This window comes from Stenella coeruleoalba (genome assembly GCF_951394435.1).
Source record: "Stenella coeruleoalba genome assembly, chromosome: 8".
In the NCBI taxonomy this organism is placed as follows: Eukaryota; Metazoa; Chordata; class Mammalia; order Artiodactyla; family Delphinidae; genus Stenella; species Stenella coeruleoalba.
In genome coordinates this window covers 4,765,038-4,784,347 of record NC_137154.1, presented here as the reverse complement: position 1 = coordinate 4,784,347, position 19,310 = coordinate 4,765,038, and the positions used below count along the sequence as shown (strand labels likewise).

Here is a 19,310-nt window from a genome sequence, read left to right as displayed (position 1 = left end):
TGTCCTGTACCTGGGCCAGATTACTCGAAGATGGACTTTACCGAAGCCAAGCAGAAAAATAAGGTAGAATAAAGAACTTAAGATAAGGAAATATGTTGGTGAAAGTAATGATAAATGAAACAGATAGGAATGTGACAATTCATATGACTGTGAAAGTTATGTTAAGAATGAATAATTGAATAAGTCAAATGTTGAAAAAAAAACCCCAATAAATTCCAGATTATTTTAGTAAAAGTCAAGAAGTAATGAGAGGGCTTCCCTGGTGGCGCAGTGGTTGAGAGTCTGCCTGCCAGTGCAGGGGACACGGGTTTGTGCCCCGGTCCGGGAAAGAAAGGAGAGAAAGGGTAAGTTAGTGCACAATATAATTCTTATCTTCTACTGAGGAACTGAGGTACTTTGATACACAGTTTCATTTTTCATCTTAAAAAAATGATAGTTCCAATGTCTTTTTTATAAACGTAGAATAATAGTAGGTTATGTAACGCCCAAAGCGCCTCAGGTGCAGGGAGAGCAAGGACACCCTGAGAACTACAGACTCAGGACTTTGCACATACCTGCGAGCCCTGCTCAGGAAGTACTGGAGGCCGGGTAAGAGCCCTGAGAAGGCCTCCCTTGCAGAGTAGGGCTGCGGAGTGCAGCAGCAGGGTCCTTCTCCATTCCCGCCCCTGCTGAATAAAACCCTGAAGCCACTGGCGAAAGGGCAGCAAACCCTGTAACCCTAAAGACTCGATGAGGAGGAAGGGACCAGGAAAATGTCTCTGCCCCACAGGACAAGCAGGGACACTTTTCAGGGCCCAGGCTATTAGAGAGCCCCTACCACTGAGGTAAGGGCAGGATCACCGAGAGGGCCCCACCCCCGAGGTCCATGAGCACTTCCGCTGCCTGAGACCGAGGCTGAACCAGAACAACAGAGCGGTCCTCCCCACCAGGCCACCACACATCGAGTGACGAGAGCAGCGTGCTGGCGGAGGGAAGGCTGCAGTGTGGAAGGAGGCCATCAGCACAGGAGCAGGCTTGAAGGGAAGAACCTCAGCCAGGGGCAGAGCAGAAGTTGAGAAAACCTTGGCAATCCATCCCTAACTATAAATACAAAGTGACCTGAGACACATTTAAAGTCTTCAGTGTGCCGAGAGAAGTCAGTCATAGGAACAACAAAACCCAAACCTAACTCAGCTGCTGACTATAAATTGATCCAGAAACCCCACACTAAAGACCTAGAAAAAAAGGGGTGTATCCATTGCAAATACTAGTTATATCAGTCTCTGTTGTCTTACACAGCATGTCCACGTCACAGCTAAAAAATTGCAAGACAAAGAAGCAAGATAAAAAGAACCCAAACAAACTGAACTCTCGAGAAAAAGCAGTCAGGAGAACTAGATTCAAAAATGTTGGAACAATCTGGTAGGGAATTTAAGATAACTATGATTAATGTGTTAAAGGCTTGTGGGAAAAGTGAGCAATATGTGAACAGATGGAGAATTTTAACAGATATGGAAGATCATACACAAATGCTAGAAATGAAAACTACAACAGAGATTGAAGAATGCCTTTGGGCTCATTTGTAAACTTTGACATAGTTGAGGAAAGGATCAGTGTAGGACACTAGAAGTTACCGATACTGAAATATGAAGAGTTAAACCAGGAAGACAGTTGCTTTGTGAGGCCTAGAAGTCATGAAGCATCACCAGGAACAAGTAACCGTGTGCCCAGATCTCAGTTTCTCATACCATCCTCCAGTAAAGGAACCAGGGCTTCATGGAGAAGTGGCTGGTTCTGCAACTGGGCTAAGAAGTATACAAGATGAATGTGGAGCATCCTGTGGTGCAGACAGTAAGGACGCGCTCCGAGAGAAAACCCACAGCACCGGGTGTGTGAGGGGCACGGGGCAACTAAAAGAGCTCCCAGTGGCCAGAGCTGGCAACACTTGCACAATAAAGTAAGGCCGTATGGTTTTGTAACACAAAGTATAAAATACCCATGCGTTCATACTGATATACATAAGTGACTGAATAAGTAAAAGAGGGTGAGGAGACAAACCTCCCCTGCGGGAGAATTCCAAATAGTTCATAATCCCTTCTCAAGGAGGAAGAAAAAGACTGTCCGTTCTTGACGTGTAGACTGCACCTCATGACTTCCTTCTAAAAAGTGCAGTATGAAGAGAGAATAAAATGAGAACTTGACAGTTACTCTGTCAAGTTTGACAGAGAAATCTGACCAGCACTTCCTCAGCCATATGATCAAAGTCAGCAGCCAGCACTGTTGTGTTGATAGTATGCAATGAAAATGTCGTTTTACTTGTGTGTTCTTCCTCTCAAAGACCCATGATCATGAGAAAAATGTTAAGACCAGACCCCAAATGAGGGACATTTGCAAAGTACCTGACCAGGAAAGTCTGAGTAACTGTCACAGCCAAGAGGAGGCTAAGGACATTGAAAGCTAAATATAGTGTGGTGTCCTCGGTGGATTCTGGGTCAGAGAAACAACTGTAGGCAAAAACCAAGGAAATCTGAATAAAGTATGGATTTTACGTGTGAGTACTGGTTCATTAATTTTGACAAATGAAAGATAATAACGGGAAACTGGGTATGGGTCACATGGGAACCCTGTACTATTTTTGCAATTTTTTTGTAAATCTAAAACAGAAGTTCTAACAGAAATGGACATAACGTTTAGACAGAAATCGGTAAGAAGCACAGTACTAGCAATTCAGTGGACCTAATTGACGACACCAAGTGCTGGCAGGACTGCAGGGCAGCAGGAAATCTCATTTGTTGCCGGTGGAAATGCAAAATGGTGCAGCCACTTTGGAAGACAGTCTGGTAGTTTCTTAGAAAACTAAACATACTTTTACCATACAGTCCAGCAGTTGTGCTCCTTCATATTTACCCAGAGGAGTTGAAGACTTAGGTTCACACAAAAACCTGCACACAGTTGTTCAGCAGCTTTATCCACACTTGGCAAAGCTTGGAAGCAGCCAGGAGGTCCTCAGTAGGTGAGTGGATAAATAAACCGTAGTTCATCCAGACGGTGGAATATTATTCAGCACTAAAAAGAATGTGCCCTCATGCCATGAAAAGACATGGAGGGACCTTAAATGCAAATGAAAAAGAAAGAAGTGAGGGCGTCCCTGGGGGCGCAGTGGCTGAGAGGCCGCCTGCCGATGCAGGGGACGTGGGTTCGTGCCCCGGTCCAGGAGGATCCCACATGCCGAGGAGCGGCTGGGCCCGTGAGCCATGGCCGCTGAGCCTGCGCGTCCGGAGCCTGTGCTCCGCGGCGGGAGAGGCCACAGCAGTGAGAGGCCCGTGTACCGCAAAAAAAAAAAAAAAAAAGAAAGAAAGAAAGAAGTGAAAGAAGCCAGTCTGAAAAGGCTACATACATTCTGGAAAATGTCATATTTTACTGTGGAGACAGTAAAAAGATCACGGTTGCCAGGGGTTGGCAAGGGGAGTGAAATGAATAGGTGGAGCACAGGGGACCGTTAGGGCAGTGAAAATGCTCTGTATAATATCATAGTGACCAATACATGTCATTATTTGTCCAAACCCATTAGAGTGAACCATAATGTAAGCTGGGTTCTGGGTGGTGATGATGTGTCAGTGTAGGTTCATGGATTGTAATAAACATAACTCTGGTAGAGGATGTTGATAATGGGGAGGCTGTGCGTTTGTGGGGGCAGAGGGTATATGGGAGTCTCTGTACCTTCCCCTCCATTTTGCTGTGAACTTAAAACTGCTTCACAAAAATAGCTTTAATAAATATCAACCAGTATAACTGATACCAACAGACTAAAGAAGTCAAACCATGTGATCATTTCATTACATTCTTGTATGATAAAACCTCTCTGCAAATTAGGAATAGAAGGGAACTTGGAAACTGAAAAACAAAAAGAAAACCCATAGCTACCATCATTCTTAATGGGCAAAAACTGAAATCATAGCCCCTAAAATCAAGGACCATGGCAAGAATATTTCCCGTCACCAGTTCTATTCAGCCTCATGCTACAGGCCCTAGCGGTGCAGTGAGGCAGGAAAGAAAGAAAAGGCATCCAGATTGGGGACTAGGATGTGGACATACGTTTTGTGGGGGGACCATTCAGCCCACTGAACAGCTGAACCAAACAAACAGAGCCAGTGCTGGTGACAGTGAAGCCTCACACTCTCCGACTGGGATGTTAAGTCATGCTGCCATCTCCTAAGAACACCTGGCAGGTTTTTAACAAACAGACCTTTATTGCAGTATATTATCCAGCACTCTTAGATATTTACCCAAGAAAAGTGAAAATTGTGTCACACAGAAACTTGTGAGTGAATATTCGTGCCCTTTATTCATAATCATCCCAAACAGTAAATAAGCAAAGTTTCCTTAACTGGTGAGTGGTTGAGGGAGCTGCGTGGATGCAGATACCGTGCATCTGGACTGTAGATCTCTGTTCAGAGAGGAAAGGAACAGACTCCCGATGCCCCAAACAGCCATCACTTCTTGTGCCTTTCCAAGTCTGTGTTCCAGATTTCATGTATCTCTTCGGAATATCAGCACAGGTTTTGTTTTGGATTTGGCAGATTTTTACCTATATTTGAAAGGATTAAAATGTGAGAAACACCATGGATATTGATTGTAGTACCTGAGTCAAGGCAGGTACATAAATTGATGCTCACTAAGTATTTATTAGATGAACAAATAAAATGTATATGAATGATTAAGGAATTTTAGTATATGTTTTTGTATGGGTTTTTTTTTTTTTTCCACATAAGTGGGGAAAAGCGGATCATTCTATAAATGTGGCTTAGAAGTGACTCGCCACTTGGGGAAAAAAATATCATGTCTATACCTGTTTTGCATAAAAATAAATTCCAGATGAGTTAAATGAAAAACACCAGAGGAAAAGTATGCAAATACTCATAGGATTATGGCATTGTAAAGAACTTTTAAGTATGGCTTCCTGGACAGAGACTATAGTGAAGAATGCTATATTTGGCCACATAAATTATTAAAACCCCTACACATTAAAAAGCACTATAATCAAAGCAAAAGGCCTTTATTCTGCCTACTCCCCCTTTCTAGGAATTGAGTTTCTGAAGGCTGTTCCGTGTAGCTCTTAGAAATCACTTGCCCGTGTGAAATATTTTCAAGTAACAGCCCTAATAACCACTCTCTAGGTGTTAGCTGTGTCCGGCAGCGCCCTCAGTCCTTTGTCCTCATTAGCGTGGTCCCCACAGCAGTCCTGGGGTAACAGCCCTAATAACCACTCTCTAGGTGTTAGCTGTGTCCGGCAGCGCCCTCAGTCCTTTGTCTACATTAGCGTGGTCCCCACAGCAGTCCTGGGAGGGACATTCTTCAGTGGTTCCCGTTTTCCATATTAGAACGAATTACTGGTGAGTGAAGGTCCAGGGTTCAGGCTCAGGCAGTCGTGCTCCAGCAGCTACATTGTTAAGCGCTAGTTTGCACTGACACACCACTCCCAGGTTTATCTTTTAATCTGAATTGTACACCCACATTTTTAGACCCCTCCCTCCTTATGTCCCCAAACTTTGAGAACCCCTGTGCTTTCTAAAACTGATTGGGATTTGGGAGTCTCATTCCACTCGTAATTGTTTTTCTAAAAGGAGTGGTTTGTAATGAGTATAGATGAAGCTTTATGCAGAAGAGTAAGTTAAGACTTTTAAATAGGAAGCAGTGTTGATTAGTCAAAAGAAACTGTATAGAACTAATACAGGCTTGTTTATTATTAACAGTCTTCCAGTGGCAGGCAGTGTGATGTGTCCTGTAATTCAGGGATCTCCTGCTGCTTTCCAGATTTTCTGGTTAGAGACCTGATATTAGTACAATAGGTATAAGGAGTTAAAAGGTTTAGGAGAGAATGGGAAGAAATGGATATAATTTCTCACCCGACACTGTACATCTTTGGATTTCAGACCATGTTGGCTGATCCCTGTCAAGGTTTTATTACACCCTCTTCCTATCCTTCCAGAAATTTTGATATAATCACTATATATTCTGTAGCTATCATGTATATCCCTATACGCTGATACGGAGCACCTTGAGTGATTTGCTCTGAAGTAATAAATAAAATTAACTTGCTTTGTTTCAAGATTTGAAGGCCATATAGAGATCTGCCCACCAGGCATGAGTCATTCAGCTTGTTCGGTCAACAAGAGCGTTCTAGAAGCCATCCGAGGAAGACTTGGATCTTTTCATGAACTCCTGCTTGAGCCACCCAAGGTAAGGCAGCTCTCTGAAGCCCGTTGACCAGCCAGTAGCTAGATTTCAGCTGTTGTTAGAAAGTAGATGAACCTTGTGAGTTAAAGGACTGGCTGTGACTCCCATGTGCAAAGCATATTAGAAGGTACACGGGCAGTTGTTTTCATTGCTCTTGAGCTAGTTTTTAATTGGCTTTTATCGATATATAGCATCTAAATTGATGAATAGAATAGAATTAAAATTAAGTAAGTTACTCATCTGCTTAGGAAACTCAGCTTTTTGTTCTTCCTCTATATTCTGCATACTTACGTGCCAGTACAGTCGTTTTCCTCTCACAGCGTGTTATTGTCACATCTTTGAGGTAAAAGCTAACCGTTTAGGAACTAACCTTTGAAACTGAGCTGTCTTATTCAGAGTTGGAGCAGTGTAACCGCCTGATGAACAGGTATCTCATTTAAGAAGTAGTTGGCTGAATGTGACTTGGAGTGTTAGTTTTTCTGTCGGGAGCATCCGTGTGCTAATCCAGAAATGACTGTTAATCAGGCAGCCACTGAAAGCACAGACAGCAGACAGCGAAGACCTCCAAAAGAGGGGTGTCCAGGGTCCATAGTGGTGTCCTTCCGTGACACCCCACCCCCTCGGGTTGGCGCAGATCGAGCTTTAGGGGACAAGGCTCTTCCTTTTGGCATCTCTAGGGTGGAAGGCAGTTCCATGAGAGTTCTACCGCCTGCACTAGTTCTTACACTTTGGTTTTTCCTTCTGCCCTGCATCATTGCATCCAGCATCCCAGGCTCTGGAAAGTGTGTCTCTGTGACGTCTACGGTGCGAGTTACTGGGAAATTAGTAGACTAGTGTCTCCTTTCTAAAGTAGATGTTTTCTGTTTACTTAACCATCTTGTGGAGGGGGAGCTGGTGTTTAACTGTGGCGTCCTTTGTGCCAGACCTGGGAAGAAGAGGAGGGAGAGTAAGGAGAGGAGAAGGATTTGCTCAGGAGAAGAGAAGTGGAAGTTGGAGGGGAAGGAGGTCCTGTGAGAGGAGAGGGTGTGGCCAGGTTCCCCTGACCTGTGTCTCAGGTGCCACAGTCTTCTTTCTAGGTGGACAAAAAAGGCAGCGTCTAATATGGATTCTCACACTGGTACTCTTCTTGGGCCTAACTCGGAAGTAAGACAGTGTTTGGTTTGCCCTTCCTCTTGTTCACGGCTAGGAGTGAGTTCAGCTTGTGGCTGCTTTTTACTACATGATGTGGTGAGTGAGTAGGTCCGTGTTTATTAGAGCTGTGCCACAGGGAGTGAAACTGGGGGCCGTCCAGTTCCACTGGGCCTGGAGGAGCGCAGGCAGGGGGGCAGGGATCCCCTGTGGACGAGGACATGGAGAAGGGCATCCTCGCTTCGTTGTCACAGGTCATCATCCTTTCCTGCCAAACTTCTGAAGTTCCGGAATGTTCTGTGTCTGTCTTTTGTGATTTCAGAGAATAGAAACTCCCTTTTATGGACAAGAACAGGTTTGAGGTTGATCCTGTTTCAAGGTTGTGATCCAGAGGCAACTTCTGAGTTTGCACTTTTATCACAGATTTGGCAGAGATTGAGAACTGTGATCTAAAACCACTTGTAACTTTTCTTAGTTTCTTAGGTTTCTGGTCAGAATTGGAATATTGCACTTTTTTTTTCGTGGACTTCAGTAGCTTTCTGCTTCATTCCTGTGGTGTTTGCAATGTTGAAGGCAAGGGGGTACTTGACTTCTTATAAAATTTGTAGTCCAGGGAAATTACTTAATTGTTTTCCCTCATGTTCATTTCATCATATCTTAAAGATATCATCAGTAGGAGTTTTGGATTTTCCTTCAGGTGTAGAATTCAGGCCAAGTTGTTTGCAGGCTTAGTTTACCTAGCGTTGTATCTTAGTACATACTCCTACACCCTTTATTTGTTTACTGAACTGAATTTAATTGGAAAGCTTTTTCTTCCTCAGAAAAGTGTGATGAAGACTACGTGGGGCGTGCTGGACCCTCCCGTGGGGAACACCCGGTTGAATGTGATTAGGTTGATATCCAGCCTCCTCCAAACAAATACCAGCAGTATCAACGGGGACCTTATGGAGCTGAATAGCATTGGGGTCATATTGGTACGATATCCCCTGAAAGATGTCTTAATTTGCCCTTGATACTTTATGGATACATAACTGAAGGTAGAACCTCATAAATTTACAGTATGTGTCAATGACTTTCCTTGGTCGGAGTGTAAACAGTCTTTTATATAGTTTTCCCTTTGAGGTTATCATCAATTTTGAATGCTTTCAATTTTTCAGTAGTAATTTATTGTTGCCGTGCGTAAAGAACTGTATTAGAGAATTTGGAAGGTGATTAAGACAGATGTTTCCCTTGAGAAGCTCAGTCTCGTATGGAGGATAGAGTGAGTGTAATCACCCTCTTCAGGGGATTGTATTAGCAATAAACGACTAGGGCTTACAGCATTATTTTCTCTTCATAATTAGCCAAGGGACAAGCTTTGATCTTCTTTCCACTGAGATAGTATACGAGGTCTCTGACACTGTCTTGATTTGAGTCTAAAAGACTGTTTCAATTTAGTGTGAGACTATCTTTTGATTTAGTCTGCTTCAGTGGAAGCAGAAGGGAATGTAAGGGAAAAAGAAGAGCCCAGGAATTACCTGGACTTCCCTGACCCCTGAGTTCCCCAGCTCCAAGGCCTGTGTTTGGGATCCATGGGCCTGGCCCCGGGGCCTCTGCTTGCTCTGTCCTGCCTCTGCACAGCACAGATGGGTTCCCAGGACCCACACTGTACACCCGCTGGCCACACTGTGCACTGGGAGGAACTTGGCGTGTGTTTCAAAGGAGAGTCTGGGTGTTTGCTCTTTACATGAAAGGTATTGAATGTACACTTCATATACATTTCTCATGTGATCCTAGGTATAAAACTTCATATACATTTCTCATGTGATCCTGGGCATGATTTTTCAGATCATGCCCAGATAGGGGATACATTCCATGGCTAGTAAGTGGTGGAGCAGGATTTGAATTCACATCCAGTTTCAAACCCATGCATGCTCTATCAACCATTCCCTTTGTTCTTCCTAGTGTCACTGAGATAGATACTTCAGTTGTTTTTCAGCTTTGTGTTAAATGACATAGCAGTAGAAGGCGTAGAGAGCAGGAACATTTGGAGAAAGATGAGACGCTACAGGATTGCAGTTTCCTTGCCAGCATAACCCTTGCCCTCTGGGGACATAGTTTTTGCCCTACCCTCTGACAGGGTTATAACTTCCTAATCCTGTCTCTGGGCGTCTCACTGAAGTCGTCAATCACTAGTCTTTCATCTTCCTAGTAGTAAGTTTACAGCTATTGTTAATTCATTCTGTTGTTAATCTTAGAGCTTCTTTTGAGTGATTAATATGATAAAACTCCTAAGTGGATCATTAATCATTATCTTTTCATTTTGAGATTAGATAACCAAGACTCAGCGATATCCTGAATACATACTTGATGCATTTGTGCTTTTTGGAATTGTCTTTTTTTGTGTGTGTGCTACTGTTACCTTTTCAGGTAATCTGGAAAACCCTTGCACCTCCAGGAGTTCCGCACGTCACCACCTCTCATACCTTTCTTATTTTGCTCTATCCACTGATAGTTCTATGAGTTTTGAATGCCCGAGTGGTTATTTTTTTTAAGGTGTGAGCACCTCAAGATTGGAGACCGTATTTTTGTCTGTCTCCCAGGTTGCACCTAGCACTGTGTGCTGCTCAGAAGTCATCAGTAAGCATTTGTTGAGGCAAAATGAAATTCTCATAAATTTCTTTGGAAATTTACTGAACTCTTAATATCTGTATTAGTCACGTTGAAAACAAAAAGACACTCTCTTTCTGTCTGAGAAATTTATTATTGTCTTTATGTGTTTATTGTTGGTCTCTGTTAGTTTCCATGCAAATTCTGACATGTTAAATGAGCAAATACCATGCTATTTAGTCTATGAAGGCATTTTAAACTGCATTTAAAATAAAATGTGTTCCTTTTAATTTGTCCTATTGTACTAGGAACACATCATTTTCACTTTATTAATTCATTATTTGGTGAATGTGTTGCGGTAGTGGCTTAAACATGGAGGAGACTGAATAAAAGAAAGCATTATTTTTCTTTTTTTGTAGGACATGTTCTTCAAATACACATGGAATAACTTTTTACACACACAAGTGGAAATCTGTATTGCACTGATTCTTGCAAGTCCTTTTGAAAACACAGAAAATAGCACAATTACTGATCAAGACTCCACTGGTGACAATTTGTTATTGAAACATGTAAGCTTACTTGGTGTCTTTTTTTCTGCCACTCCTGGTTATAGCATTTTTCTGCTTAAGGTGTGAAGTGAATTGAGGTTTAAGGGTGGGAGGTTAGATTTCAGAGTCTGAATATTTAACTTGTAATGGTTTTAACCAGTGATTCTGTAAATCATATCCTGGACAATTAACCATTACATGAACTTTAAAAAAAAAAAAAAGGCTAAGTGGCTTGCTTATTTGGGAAAATTAATAAATTTGAAGATTTAGAAATCTTTTGGAGATTAAAAGAACAATGCAAATTTAAATACTGCAGAAAACATTTGAACCAATTATTTGGCTTGCCAGAGTTTTAATTTCTTGTGCTGAATATATGACTGAAAGTTGGGAGAAGTGAGTTCTTATGCAGTGTGGAGGAAGCCTCTTCTGGGGGTCTGTTTTCTTTTGTTAAATATGAGGTGATTTTACTAAGTCAGTCTTCAGGTTTCTTCTTGCTCTGAAGTTCTGTGATTGTGTGACATTCTCTAGCTCATACTGGGTTACGCCCAAACCTTGAAGATGGGAAAGGCTAACCTGGAGTAACCAAGTAGATGGGGAAGACAAATGACATTTGAATAAGACTGGCTGTGCACATTCGATAATGCAGCCCACAGCACTGGTCATTGGCGTGCGGGAGTTTGGCAAGCCACACCTATTTTTAATACGAATGCAGTAATGTTAGCTCATAGAGAAGTAAGTGTTGCTCGCATTTAAAATGTACAAGTATTGCTGTGGATTGTGAGTTAAATTTTTGCCAAGGCATAATTTTCTTTATTCCATTTCAGAGTAAAACCTGTCTTTTGCTTTAGGTCAGCTGCTCACTGGTAGCAGTACTTGAAATATATTATTTCCTCGTAGGTTCACTGCTAAAGGCATAGATCCTGTCTTGAATCCCTGTAGTGTTCTGGGGCCCTTGAGTAAATTTATTTTCACGGTGCATCTGATTTAGCCAGTAATTCACAGCTGTATTAGGCTTGCTGGGTTATATGTATAAAGTGATAGGTATCACTTTTCTGTTTAACTAGAGTTCTGTTTCACTTTAAAAATTTGACACTTTGACATTTATGTCAATGTTAAACTGGAACGTTCCTTTTTATTCAGCTCTTTCAAAAATGTCAATTGATAGAACGAATACTTGACGCCTGGGAAATGAACGAGAAGAAACAGTAAGTAAATTGTTTTCTGATAGGAGTTCAGTTTGATTTTTAATTTGAAGAAAATATACTCCCTTGCCCTAGACAGGGAACAGTGAATATAATAATTACATGGTACAGGCCACTTTACAGTTACAAATGGTTCTCTTGGGACTTCCAGATTATTTAATTGTAACAGATATTTTTCTAGTAATTTACTTTTAGATCCCCCTGTCTTTCTACCTGTCTTGAAAGAACAGGGGTTGGGAGTACTCCCCACCTTTGTTGCTGCCTTTGCAACTTCTTGGTCCTTTCTGAATGGCTGTTTTTCTGAGAATAATGGGGAGTTGAAGGGAAAGAATTACAAAGTAAAGTCCTCCTTAATTAGCACCTTTGTCCTTGTTACCCGGGTTCTCATGGAAGAAAAGAGCCACTTTGTGCTTGGAGCTAGAGGGAGGGTAAAATTGCTTAGTATTTCCTTTTTTAGAAAATTTCCGTTAGCTGATTGGCAAGATTACTTGAAGTATTAGTTGCTGCGTGTGAGTAGCTTTGTTACACAGAGTTTTTTTCCCTAGTGGTTTTGTCTGAAACAGGCATTCCTCTCTAATGCCCTGGGAGCTTTTATGCCATCCCATAGATTCTGAAGCAGGTGGGTATGTTTGGGAAACACTCTCAAGGTATACTTCTTGCGTTTGTTTTTAAGTCAGGTTTATTGAAGTATACATTTTTGGGTATACATTTCTAGGAATTCTGACAAATGCATTCAGTCATGTAACCATCACAGACAAGACACAGAACGTTTCCATCACCCCATAAAGTTGTCACATGCCCCTTTATAGTCTAACCTTTCTCAGGATCTCCCTGCTCTGTGTCTCTGTTCAGATGTCTCTTGCAGTGCCCAGGAGAGCTAGGTAACTCACGGGAGCTGCCTGCTTTGTTTTCTGGGGTTTGGTTTTTAAAAATTGCTTACTAAACACCGATAGGGCTTTGCTTTGACTCTGGGTGGTGAAAGGTGGCGTGTAGGTTGAGGGTGGCAGGGGTTCAGTCTTGGTGGACCTCAGATACTTTCCTCCAAATGGAGCTCCTTTGGGGTGCTGTCTGTGGCCAGAGTGGCGTCTCTGGTTATGTGTCTGCCCCATCTTAGCCTTCCTTGACCCCCTTCCTCTCTGCTTCCTCGTCTCGCCAGTGCTGAGGTGTCCTGTGTGCTCTACTTCCCGCAAGCTCCATCCTCTGAAGGCCTGGCTAATAATATTCCTCCCCTCTTGGGGAGTCCTGAAAGAGCTTTTTAAGGTTTCCTTGAACAGGAAGGCTAAAGAAAATTTGGAGCCTTGGGCCAAAAAACTTGGAGATGGGTGTTTGTTTTCCCTTGTGAGGGTTTGAGGGAATACCAGAGTTTCTGACTAAGAATTTGCCCAGAAGGAACACTCCGGTCGTGGGATCTTACTGTGAAACTGAAAGAGGCTCATAGCAGTTCAGCTAAGGTCAACCTTATGCCTTCAGACCCTTAGGTATTCCCAGGCCCTCTACTAAGCTTATTAGCAGATATTTCATTTTCCAGGCAAGCCTACAAGCACAGTATGGTTTTTCTTAGTGACTCCTGAAAGATTCTCCCTTGAAGCAAAGAGCTCTTCGGTTTGTTTCCTCCTGTCTGCAATCGAAAGTCTTTTGTTTCATAGAATTTAAAGACTTGACACTTTGTAAATATTCGGGCGGAGAAATCACTGTGATGTGAAAAGTTTGTCTAAATGTAAAGATGGGTCATAGTTGTGAAGATTGGACTCTTAAGTGGGGAAGGGGTGAGGAGTAATGTGAATGTCTGTGTCCAAGTGGGAAGTGGGCCAGATACAAGTTGACTACCTCTCATCTTGGCCAAGTCCTCAAATCAGCTAATATTTTAACTTGAGAAATGCCATTGGTAGATAACTATCTCGATGATTGATTGATACAATTAAAATTTGATATCTTAGCAAAATGAACCAGCAGAATTCTCACCTCATTTCCCTACAATCTGTTTAAAGTCTGAAAAATAGTTTCACAGAAAGATAGGAAGGAAAGTTACAGAATCATTAGGCATCAGTGAATGTTTGGGGTTTTGTTTTTAAAGATACTGTGTTACTGAGGATGGTTGCTTTGAGTCTTTGAACAGAGTTTGTCCTGTTGACTGAGGCTACAATGTAGTCTTTTGAATAGACAGTTGCTGCCACACTCCCACCCCCTACCCCTACCCCAACCTGGTTATATTACGTACCCTCTTCTTCCGCCTGTTCTTGTCTTTAGTGCCTCAGTTTTTAGAATGATTGCTTAAATCCACTGTACTTACCAAGCTGTTCATCACTCCATCCTCTCAGGAGTCTGAATATTTGTCCTTTACCCCTGGTAGAGCCGAAGGAGGAAGACGGCATGGCTACATGGGACACCTGACAAGGATAGCCAACTGCATCGTGCACAGCACTGATAAGGGCCCCAACAGCGCCTTAGTACAGCAGCTCATCAAAGGTAATGGGTTTATGGAATTTTCATTACATTTTTGTTGGATTGGAGAAAGGATTTATGGGTAAAGTGGAAATATTCATAGCTTTTTAAATAGCTGTCTGAAGAGTTTCCTTATATTATCTCGAGATTTGAATGAGGCTCTTGAGAAGGTGTTTGAACAATATAGATTTTTGCTGTATCTCTGTTCTTAGTTCTGCAGTCCTTTTATTAAGTATTGGCAGGCTCAGCGGGTAACTAGTTACCCACTTTCATTCTCTAAGGGTATTGCTCACTAAACCGTTCCTTTGAGCTTGAAGTACTCGTAGGCTGACAGTTGAGCCACTTGAGCTACAATTACTCTTGCTTTTTATTTTCTTCTGAAGTCCCCTACATAGCCTATGGATTGAGTTCCTTTAATGGGCATATTAAAGCATTTAACAGCATTTTTTCCATCTCTCTATTACTAAAATGAACAATATTAGCCAATATCCTAAAGGACTCTTTCTGCACTAGCATTTGAATTTAATCAGCCCAAGGTTACTTGGAAGAAACCGTATTGATGCCTTTTACACTGGCACCAAGGCCTTGAGTCCATCTCCTCCCAAATGAGAGCATCAAGAACTCTGTGTGCTCCAGGTTTGGTACCAGTGGGATTACTAGTCCTGTGACTTACTCTGAAGGCAAAACATCTTCAACCTCTGTGGTACAACATTCGTTCAGTTATTAACTTGCTGAAAATCATCTCTCAGTCTATCCTACTATTTCTCTCTTAAGAATGTTTGTGTTCAAGAGGCTGTTACCTATTGAATGTGCACGAAAAGTATAGTTGTGGCCCAGTGATGGACAAATTGGGGCTAGCGCACCTGTAATTTTGCTTCTTGAGCGAGATGTTAGCCAGATCATCACACTTTATGTCCTTTGCTGTGCACGTAAATTGGCCATGTGTATGATTTTTTGTTTTTAGATCAGTCTTCGTTTTATGGAAGTTGCTTGCCTTTGTAAGAGTGTGTACACACGTGTGTTTAAGCCATAATTGTCAGATGACAGACAGCCTTAGTGAGGCCTCCAAGATTACAGCTATAGTTGCATTTTCTCAGAAAAGTATTTGTGTATCCTTTTCTTTACAGTTTCTGTAGAAGGTAGCTTTCACTATTGCATACGGATCCATATGTTGGCCTATGACACAAACATTTAGGAAACATTATCTTTGAGCAATTTGAGAAGCCAAACTGGGTTCCGTGGGACATTCATTGGCCAGATGCCAGTCAGTTTCTCAAGAAAGTGCGCAAGAGCTGACATTTGCAGTGTTTCCTAAACTCACACGACCATGAAGCAAAACTGCTTTTACCCCCACCTTAAAGACCGTTATCTTTACAGGGAACTTATCAGAAACATATTTTCCAGGTTAAGTTTTTAGCAAAAGGTCTTAAAAAACTTGTTGAATTCAAAGAACTGCTTAGGGCTCTTAGCATCAAGCATAGACCGTGGTGGGGAGGGGGTTCCTGAAAAGTTCTCGGGGTTCAGACTGAGCATGGCTATACCCCGTCCCTCCGAGAGCTCAGCCTGCAGGGATTGCTTGCCTTTGAGGAACCACGTGGGTGGTGCCCTCTCGAGTTACCTGTTTATTTGTCTGTGTGCAAGTCACTGTAGTGATAATGTTTTTTTCCTTTTCTCCCTCTGAAGATCTTCCAGACGAAGTCAGGGAGCGATGGGAGACGTTCTGCACAAGCTCCTTAGGAGAAACTAACAAGAGGAACACGGTAGATCTAGTAGGTTCTACAAGGTTACATTTCTGTGATTTCAGTGCTCTTGGCCTTTGCCCGTCTATTCAGAAAGATGTGAGACATCTTCCACTTGTCCTGATAATTGTAGGCCAAGCTCATGTTTCTTACCAGTAAAAGAGGTCAGTGCCCACCGTACTCTTGCTAATTTGTCTAGTCAACTTCCAATTCCTGCTTAGGATGACGTAAGGGTACAAAGAAGCTACTCATACCTGCTCCCACTGTACTCGGTTTCCACCTCCCTCAGTGCCCTGCTCCCCAAGCACCTCAACAGAGCAGCCTCTAGCCTTCCTTTTACTGTGTTGGGTTTGTTGCCTTATGCCTAAATAACCCCGGGTGGTTAGAAAACCTAAGTATTCGATATTTTCTAATGTTACTGAGTTGAGTTGACCCTCATTAAAGTCATTCCCAGTGGGGGAAAATTTTATAGATGACTTTGAAAACCCCAGCTTTAATAGATTGGTACTTTGAGCCAGGGAATAATGGCATTGATAATATTCTTAAAAATTATATTGGACTTTGGAATGTAGTCTTTGTTTTCTTTAATACGTTAAGTTTTAAGGTAAGTATTGCTTTTGCTTTTCAAGGAAAAGCATTTCCTTTTGCAAGCACATGCCAGCTGATAGTTGAGGTGGTGGCCTTGACTCTACATGGAAGTAGGTGTGTCAGGCATTTAATTCTGTATTTGAAATTCAGCAGCCGCAGTCTTGCATTTCTAATATACAGTAACGCCTCGATTGTTAGGCAGCCTTATCTGCTCAGAGCAGAGCCTAGAAATGGGGTGGGGGTGGTGCTGCAGAGCGGTCACTAGTCATCCTGCGTCACCCGCCCGAAGGGCCCGTTGCCTCCTGCTTTGCAGATTGTCTAACAAGTTTGGTTATCTTTTTCCAGACTCTTGACAGGTTGGTGGCTTGTTCAGGTGGATATAGTGAGAGAATTATTAGGTATTAGGAGTTGGAAGAAATATGAAGTTGAGAGAGAACTGTAAAAAGGGAGCTGTGTAGGGACATTTAGTTAAAATAGATTTGGTGGCCCTTATTGTCGCAGGGTGTCACAGCCCAACAGAGGAAATGGCATTCACTTTGACAGCCCTGAGGGATCAAGGAAGGGTTAAGTAACTTTTAATGAATGTATTACCCACTGTACATTGTTTCTTTCCCCCCAGTCAAATTGGTTAAAATTCTGGATCATCAGGGTCTTATTGTAGGGTGAAATTGTTCTCTCATACTGTTAAATTGAACCTTTTAATTTTAGAGGTTCCCAGATTGATTCCTTGTTAAGAATGCAGGAAATGTGGTCTCCTTGAAGGGGATTTTTGCCTTGTTTCTTATTCGTAAAGAAATAGGCGTATTAATTCTGATCTTGCTTGGGAAACTTCGTCAAAAATTGCCTTTTGGGGCTTCCCTGGTGGCGCAGTCGTTGAGAATCTGCCTGCTAATGCAGGGGACACGGGTTCAGGCCCTGGTCTGGGAGGATCCCACATGCCACGGAGCAACTGGGCCTGTGAGCCACAACTACTGAGCCTGCGCGTGCTCCTCAACAAGAGAGGCCGCGATAGTGAGGGGCCCGCGCACCGTGATGAAGAGTGGCCCCCACTTGCCACAACTAGAGAAAGCCCTCGCGCAGAAACGAAGACCCAACACAGCCAAAAATTAATTAATTAATTAAAAAATAGTTAAAGCTTTAAAAAAAATTGCCTTTTGATTGACTTCAGAGGTAGAAGTAAAGAATGTCCAGTTAAACTTGTTGTTATCAGGATTTTTTTAAAAAGTTATCTTTGGTAATTCAAGCAGATTTCTTTTGTGAGTAGTTTAAATATTTATAAAGATGGACTTTCATTGCAGTTCAGGTAGCACTCAGCTACTTTGCACGATGCCGTCAGTTATCTAGTCTGTGACTGTGTGTAATGTCATGTATGTCCACACAGAGGAGCGTGGGCTTGCCCTGCATAATTAGTGCACAGCCCTTTTGGGTCAGACACATCTAGACATACATTTACACCTGTGTTGAAGGAAAAAATCATCACGGGCTCCACCTATCACGCTGATTGAAGCTCAGTTCTCCTTTGTCTATTGCACTTTCTGCCGTAATACTTGGACTACATAGATAATCTACAGTAAAACAAAAGAAGGAGAAGTTCGCTTATATAGCAAAAGTGGTAAGATATATAGAGCCCTGTTAGCATTGCTCATATCCTTTGTTGACTTAGCCCCACTCTGTGCTTTTGTTGTTTCTTGAGACTTTTGTGTTGATCTCTCAGGAGCTCTTCACTTCCTTGGTTTCAAATACCCAGGACTAAAATACTACCTCTACTTAGTCTTAAGTCCTTCTAATAGGGAATTTTGCTTTGTAGTATTTTTAGGGATATGGGTATTCCAAGTTTTAAGGATCCTTATACATTAATCCTGGGCCGCCAAGGAGAGTTGAACTGTAGCCTCCAGGCTCTTCATTTTCTGCCCAGAATGTTTCAGGCTATATCCCACATGTTCCAGGGAAAATGTGCTGTTGTGAATATTATTATAAACACAGTTTGGTACGTGCAGTGGGTGTTGCCCTTGCAAAAATGTCATACAGAAATGTCATGCCCACTAAGTCATGTAGTGCAAAGTCCAAATAAAAGCATTCCCTTCTAATTGCTTCAGGCATACTCATCACTGAAATTGGCAGTTAAATAGTACATTGCTTATTCCCTACCTCCCTCCCCAAATAGATAGATTAGATACACTGCCCTGACTTAGTTGGTTTTAGGATGATGGCTCAGATACCTCTCTGGGAATTATTTCAGGTATATTCATAGGACTTGGGTCAACTAGTAGTTCAGCACCAAATGCTTGAGTTAGTGCATTGTTAGCTTGCCCTGGCCTGTTCTTTATTTTCTAGCCACAGCCAGGATTCGTTTGTTTATACAGCAAACACTCACCTATTCTACTGGCTGTGGGCCTGAGGACTTGCTCGGTTATGTAGGATAAGCTGTGCCAGCCCCAGGCTCCTGCCATCTTCTAGGGCAACATCTGTCTTCCAGCTCCTATCACTTCTAGGGCAACATTTGAATTACCTTCTCTCTGAGATCTTTGAAGTACTTTAATCTTCTGACCCCGTCATGCCAAAGTATATGAACAAGAGATTCATATACTGCTTATGTTTTTATGTTGGGAGTTTATCATGAGTAAAATTTGGTGTTTTAATTATATCCAGAGGCCGCATTGTTTTGACTAAGCCCCCAAACTGTAAAAATTGGTAAGGATTTAGATACAGGAAATTTAGATAACGTAGGCAATGTTTCTGTACTGACTTTGGAAGATTGAGTTTCTTTCATTCTCGGCCTGCCTCTCCAAGGGTGAGGATCTTTTTTTTAAGGTTGAGGTAGTTTATGGAGGTTGTGTAGAGTAATACAAACATGCATG

At 42.2% G+C, this 19,310-nt stretch overlaps 1 protein-coding gene across 10 annotated transcripts in view; it reads left to right on the top strand.

The window, feature by feature from the left end:
• Positions 1–19,310, top strand: part of PPP6R3 (protein phosphatase 6 regulatory subunit 3) — a 126,578-nt gene that overhangs the window by 73,206 nt on the left and 34,062 nt on the right. For all 10 annotated transcript variants that reach the window (XM_079928831.1, XM_079928836.1, XM_079928835.1 and 7 more), the window contains 6 exons: positions 6,090–6,219; positions 8,166–8,318; positions 10,353–10,502; positions 11,622–11,686; positions 14,034–14,149; positions 15,809–15,894. In XM_079928831.1, coding sequence (XP_079784957.1) covers positions 6,090–6,219; positions 8,166–8,318; positions 10,353–10,502; positions 11,622–11,686; positions 14,034–14,149; positions 15,809–15,894 — 700 coding nt within the window. The remainder of the gene's footprint in view (positions 1–6,089; positions 6,220–8,165; positions 8,319–10,352; positions 10,503–11,621; positions 11,687–14,033; positions 14,150–15,808; positions 15,895–19,310) is intronic.